General features: G+C 34.3%; 1 protein-coding gene across 1 annotated transcript; it reads left to right on the top strand.

Annotated features, from left to right (window-relative positions):
* The first annotated feature begins 2,057 nt into the window (after window positions 1-2,057).
* LOC102801786 (uncharacterized) lies at window positions 2,058-5,470 on the top strand. The gene is made up of 6 exons (XM_078009851.1): window positions 2,058-2,115; window positions 2,788-2,857; window positions 3,258-3,368; window positions 4,531-4,619; window positions 5,078-5,149; window positions 5,270-5,470. Exons 2-6 carry the CDS (start codon window positions 2,800-2,802, stop codon window positions 5,387-5,389), a joined length of 450 nt encoding a protein of 149 aa, XP_077865977.1. The 5' UTR covers window positions 2,058-2,115; window positions 2,788-2,799; the 3' UTR covers window positions 5,390-5,470.
* Window positions 5,471-7,050: the final 1,580 nt, after the last annotated feature.

Here is a 7,050-nt window from a genome sequence, read left to right as displayed (position 1 = left end):
TATTTACCTCGCCAAACGGTTTTGGTCGAAACCGCCATCTCACCAAACTTGAACTTCATAATAGAAAATAGAAAACTAATTAAGATCCTTTTTGATATGCATTAATAATTCCAACGCCACCACGTGATAAATTGCCAGTTAATCGTTTAATCTCTACTCCAGTTGCTCTAATCATTGTTTATGTTTTCTGACTGGTTTATGTTTTTATCCATATGGATTATATTTTCTGTATAATATATATATATAGAAATATATATAAATCTGGAATCTTAGTGATATTATTTTAATAGTGATACATCTAAATACGTCCTTAGTTTATACCATGATCTTTAACAGTGCCGTATGAATGTGTGCACTATAAACCATATACAACTATTATATTTTGCACACATGTCTGCTCACAGGGCAAAGGATTATTTTAGTGACAACTGCGATACGCAGTTAGATATAGATACATTGGCTTTCCACACCTTTACTCAATATACGAATCAGCCTCAAACAGTGATACATTTCTTTCGAGAATGGTCATTTGACTAAGGATGTTCAACACAAATGACTCGTCTTAACAACTTCACAGATGTTGGCAAATATAATGACCGTGTTAGTAAATGAGAGAAAATTGTTACATACAAATATGATCTGAAATGGCAACTGTGTAGTTTGTCTGAGATAAATGTAATTCTAAAACAGATTATTTAATCATATCGTAGACTTATATCTGATAAATGAAATCACTTATCGGTTGTATGCCATAGGCGGTTTATATGGTGTATTGGTTTAACCGTTTATCGTTGTATCTGTTGTTGGTCTATTGTCTATTGAATTCCAGTAATCATTATGCATAACATCTAACATATAATCTCTAACATCAACAGTAACTTGTCAATCAAAGCGCAACGTAAACTAACTGTCGGGACGTTTAATCACGCGTGCCTCGGTTCTCTATATTTTAAAATCGTTTTTTGAGTACGTTCCAACATTGACAAAGCTTCGAAATTTTAACAATATCTAGTCAAGACAGTATGGGTAAGAATAAGCAGAAACATTAAGACTGCCCACAAACCATTTCCTCATATATTATTAAAATTCTCTTTTTTTTTAGTTTAGTGATCATTCATATTTGTCGAATATCAGCCTACCTTAGCAAAGACGGATATTTTTTATTATTATTACTATATTTACACGTTTTGTAAAAAATAGCTTGATACAATGGTAAAATGGCGCGCGATTGCCACTGGGAAATGAACGAGTCGTAACAACTGTCTGATTTACATATTAAGCCGTTGCATTATGAATGGGTCACATAATATGATGTGTTTACATAATATTTGTTTAGCAATGAGTAATTGGATACTATTGTCCGGAAATATAACCTTTCAGAAAACATTAGTAATACTGATTTATTTGTTCACAGCCATTCATAAAAACAAAACAAAAACCCTTCTATGTTTTTTACCACGGAGCAAACGAGCACGCATTCACAGACGTTTCCAGTGTCGGAGCGTATAGTTGAAGAAAGTAATATCACAAGTCATCACATCCGGTTTGGTTCATTTAATATAATGCTTGTGTATTTAGGTTGTATGAGCAAGCTACGTCATTTGCGGTACAAGTACATCTTACATTCATGTTTGACGTAGTGTGAATTTACATGCAATATACACATGTTTTCGTTACAGTGTTGTATTCACGCCACTTTATCCAGCAAAAAAAAACAAACATCTTAACTATTCGTGGCGCAGGGCGAAACGGTTCATCACAATAAATAAATGTCACTATCAGAGTCATTAGCACTTCGGTATATCTGCACAGAACACATAGTTATGTTGTACCACAAAGCTTTATCTAAGGTTATGTCAGCGTGGTAGTACTCGCATCACATATTCACAACGGGAGTGCGTTTTCAAGGTGACATATATTATAAATCATATAACACTTTGTATCAGTGTCAGGTAAATTTACTGTCTGTGCATATTAAATATAACAATTATGGAGTACAGTATCACCTGTAATATAATGGAACATTCCAAAATAAACATGAATGTATAAAAAGGCAAAACAGGACTGTGGGACATCTATCATATTGCGGCTAATGATTTGCAGTGTAAACATCAGGTAAACAAACTTCCGTTGTTTTATATTAATTACGATTACTTTACTACTGCGAAAACATAATTAAATGGAGCTGTTCATCTAAAAACCTGTTCCAAAATGATTATTTGAGGGAATGTGAAAGTATGAGCTATTACTTATGAGCATAAGAAAAGATTTTGTGTTCATATATTTTTGGCAGGAAACACTTTTCCGAAATCGTTGTGGAAGAAGACCTGATCATTTGGCAAGAAAACAACTAAATTTCGACGGGAGTTAAACAATTCTTAACCGGCGTACAGGTTGTAAACATATTTCAATTTCTCTTAATTTTAAATTAGTCCAAATTTTTAGAACTATAAAATCTCTTCGTGAAAAAGACAGTTCATGGTCTAGTGAAACACAGTGGTATTCTTTCAATTGTTCATTTTTAATTGTACTGTGTCGTGAATATTATTGTAACTAATGTGATGAGCTAATTACTTCAAGCCATGTCCGAATTAGGTTATATCACAGTGTGACTACAATATTTACTGCAATGTGTAACTAATATAGCATAAAACAAGATTATTGTGCGTGGAGTAGTTATGACTACATCACATGGACTGTAAGATTAATGTTAGTCGTCGTTAATTTACGTGCCTATAAAACACATGCCGGCTATAATAAAATCAAAGTATTGTATTATATTTTCAGTATTATCCAAAAATGGTGACACGCGTTTTACTTTTAGTTCTAGTAATTTGTCTGTTCAGTAATGTACGTGGTAAGTTTACCTGATCACAAATGTTTTAAGTTTCCAAACATATTTTTGAAGCCCAGCATCGATTATCATCCTAGTGAATCGATTGATACTGTGTAGTGCCCCAATCAGACAGGTATCAAGTTTCCTATGTATATACTCAATGAGGATAGTTCCACACTGTGTAATTTAAAATAGTCTTACTGTATGCAATTTTACTGTTCGAAGCACCAGTCAACAAGAAAAAAACATCATAGCCACATTTAAGAGCAATGTGTATTACTGAATTCGATTATTACATTCTAAAGTGTCAACATGTTGCACTAAATAGTTTCAAGTTTGTCGCAGTAGTTGGTGCAATTACCTTATTATTTTATTATGATCGAAAATTAGTTCAACAACGAATAGCAATTCTCATTTGCAGGAGGTTGCCGCCGAGGGCAATACGAATGCCATGATGGTGGCTGTGTAAGGGGCTATTTCAGATGTAATGGTTATCAAAATTGTAAAGACAATTCGGATGAAACTGACTGCGGTACGTATTTGTATCATGTAAAGTTCGTAATTAGTCGTCAAAATTAATGTCCATGACTCTGAGATGATTAAGTGGAGATAGACAACTGATTATCGGTTGAGCAGCAAGGTATCAATGTAGAGAGTGCATTTGATAATTACGTTACAGCGTTAAATTAGTATTCCTACCACGTGTGACTGTTTTGTCACGTTTACTACGACTGAACACATTTCCGATTGGTCTTGCCCTATACTGAATTAGAATTACGTAACATTTTCTCCCCTATATCATGATTTGCGATGCCGAAAAAAAAAGAGTTTGCTATTCTTAGGTCAAGTATTGCATAGTTCTTAGTTAATGCATCAACATCCATGTATAACCGTTTTCATAGTAATGAATTCATATTATTTACATAATCCCAAAATCAAAGTCAATACCTTGACTATCATTTAAAATTATTACCTGTTTTCAATTTTCATTGAAATCACATTATCTTTATTCGTACATATAATATCTGCAGTACAGACAAGTTATTTGTTTAAAATTATGTGTGTGTAACAAATAAACTAAGACAAGAAAACATTATGTTTTAGTACTTCTCTCGTATTTTTTTTTTTGTATTAATATAAATTGTGTTCACGTTAACAGAATGTTAACATTTGTGCATCTACATGTATTTGTGTTTTATGCATTGTAACACTTTTTAAGTATTAAGTAATTTGATTTTCCAGCCATATTTATCAGACTGGGAAACTTTTAAACAAACCGAAATCTACGTAATAAATGAATACACAAAACAAGAAATGGATGCACAAGTACTTATCATAACAAGATAGTAAACATCGAATTCTTGATTTAACCAACTTACTTACACAATTGAAATTCAGGAAACTGACGTAAATTTGAAAAAAAGTTTAATTATGGACCACCAGCTTGTGGACTACCATGTGTGTATTTTATCCTCGACGATAATGTTCAAAGAAAGGGGCGCTATTAAATAAAATGTGTGTAGAATAAGATTGCAATAGTGCGAAAACAATACTATACCGACGTTGTGCATGTGTTATAGTGTAACACATTAATAAACAGTTATTTTCATTCCGTGATGTTACAAACTGTGGGTACAAGGTAGAGAACGCGTATTATCTGTTTATTTACCCACACTAAATCTGTTATTTCACAGGTCAGAAATGTTATGAATGCAGTTACCAATACGAGGAGGATTACTTTGGCTGTCCCAGTTACAGACATCCTAATTATTGCTACGCAGATGTAAGTAAGAATAGCCAATTTGCGAGTATCACTGTCATGTGACATTTATGCTTGAGTATGCCATCAAATCTGCTCCTTCCTCGTTTGCAAATAACTTTTTAAACCCGAAAATTGTTCTCAGGCTATATTATAAGCCACACCATGGGGTGGTTAGTTGATTTAAAATTACATTCGTCACTCAGAGAAATCTGCTGTTTCTTATTGCAAATGTTTGTACGCACGAGAAAATAGCCGTGCGTAAAGTGGTGGAATTGCGCACGTGCCTACTAGTCGCTGACGTAATCAAAGAGATTGTCAGCTAATAAATAATTCATGAGTAATTAGATGTTTAGATAATGCGGATATATTGGTGTCGTTGTGTAATATGTAGAGACTTTCTATCTCTTCTCTGAATAACAACAAATGTTTGAGCAAATACTTATATACAAATTACTCCTCCTTTGTTTTTTTACATATAGGAAATCTGCTCTACTGTATACACCAAGACAGTAAATGGTATAAAGATCGAACAAGGATGCATGAAAGATCCGGTATGTATTATAATTTACCTCACAATACGTATTCTCTTGTCCGTATCTATCAATAGCAACCGCTGATTTGCATTACAATAGATGGAATACAAACTGAATGAAATGTTACATTTCTTACAGGACTGCATCACGGCAACTGGAAATAACGACGCCAGTTGTGTTCAAGGTAATCCCATTGCTGGTGATGATGGGACAACTTGTACATTCTGTTGTGATGATGAGTACTGTAATAATGTATAGGATTTGTGCAATCGTTGTATTTCACATCTTGAGTTATGTAGTTTTTGTTGGCGACAGTTAAATAAACCTATATGCCATGCAGTTTTGTGTGATATGTGCGTCACTATAGATTTGCTGCTAGTGGTGTTATCTCCTACCTTTGTCTATGTTACAATATAGTGTACGAAGTTATATATATAATGCATTACCTAATGAGCTACGATATTCAGCAATAACTTTCGTTATTTTTCAACGTTTGATTTATGGCATCAGGGTTGGAAATTCAAAATCTGCTGAAACACGGTTACATCAAATATATCAGATATATTTTATGAGTAGCCCTACAATATCAGATTTAATAAGCGAGTTTAGTATTTTTATTATCTGTTTCCAACCGTTGACGTGTTATGATATTGTAGAATCAAGAATTATGTGACATCCTATGTATTTCATGGAGCAGCTGCGGCTTGTACAGATAAAAAGTAATGATCGTTATGTGTGCGTGCGTTTTCCATACATCGTAGTACTATTTGCAGTGATCGCCGTTCATTAATACCGGTTACCGTAAATTTACAAGAAAGGGGATAGGGATACAAAAGTGAAAAAAAAATCGCCTGGAGTAAACTTATCACATTACTCAGCGGTCGCCAGTCTACACACGGTTACCAATAGTAGTAACAGGCTCTGCAACTACCGGCACTGCGACTCCCCATTGTCACTTGTCATCCGCGTATATCTACAACGTCACAGAATTGCCAATGCATTATTTAGCCGAATGTTGTTCAAGATTGAAGATATAGTACATTTTGTTATTGAACTTATTATCCCCATTCGCTGTTAGCAATGGGATTATAGTAGCAATGTTATACTTCCACATGTTTTGTTCTCGTGCATCTTACCAAAGTATTGTGCTCTTGAACATGAATTAAAGTAAAGTTGGTGTTTCGGAAATGTAGCTTGAAATGTTCAGTTATGTTTAGTAAACAAGATACTTCGTCCCAATTCATCTAGTACCAGGGCACTACGTACCAAACAGCCACGTCGTTCCACTCGACTGTTCCATACCAGTTTGTACCTGCAGGTTACTTCGCAACACATTGTAGTGTCGTATCACCACGTCGCCTTGTGCCACATGGCAACATTGAAACACACTGTGTACTTCGACCCAAGTCATCGCATTGCGCCAAGATCACTCGAAAGCAGAGGGCCGTTCCTAGTCTTGCCCTACCACGCAATCAGTCATTTCGTTGCAACCAAAATCAATATTACTGCATTTAGCTATGTGATCAGTCATCATAGAAAATATATTCAGAAATACAATTTGTTAGTTAGATGTATATGCATTGCAGAGTTTGATTTATATACATTGCAGAACAATTTCGTCGTTAGAGGGCGCGCTTTGTATAAAAGAGCCAAACGAGTATGATATTGAAGTATTATACAGTGATGGAATAATAAGTGTTTGTCAACGGTATAAAATTGAGTACTTGTTCAGTATTCTAACAGTGTAACATAATTTAACGTATCACATTTATCTTCATTATTATGCTGCTAGTAGTAAATATGTGCAAATTTATATAGCAATTACCCAACTTTACCCATTTTGCCGACTCACATCAAAACAGAAAACAAAGACAACCCATGTTTATACTTTGCTGTTGATCATGGCTGTTTTTATTCAG

The sequence above is a fragment of the Saccoglossus kowalevskii genome, chromosome 17 (genome assembly GCF_978046115.1).
Source record: "Saccoglossus kowalevskii chromosome 17, keSacKowa6.1, whole genome shotgun sequence".
Taxonomy (NCBI): domain Eukaryota; kingdom Metazoa; phylum Hemichordata; class Enteropneusta; family Harrimaniidae; genus Saccoglossus; species Saccoglossus kowalevskii.
This window is presented reverse-complemented; position numbering and strand designations above follow the sequence as displayed.

Coding starts and splice junctions, on each gene's coding strand:
- LOC102801786 (XM_078009851.1), top strand. CDS start 2,800: ATGGTGACACGCGTTTTACTTTTAGTTCTAGTAATTTGTCTGTTCAGT. Junction 4,620..5,077: donor CTAATTATTGCTACGCAGAT/GTAAGTAAGAAT, acceptor TTTTACATATAG/GAAATCTGCTCTACTGTATA. Junction 5,150..5,269: donor AAGGATGCATGAAAGATCCG/GTATGTATTATA, acceptor CATTTCTTACAG/GACTGCATCACGGCAACTGG.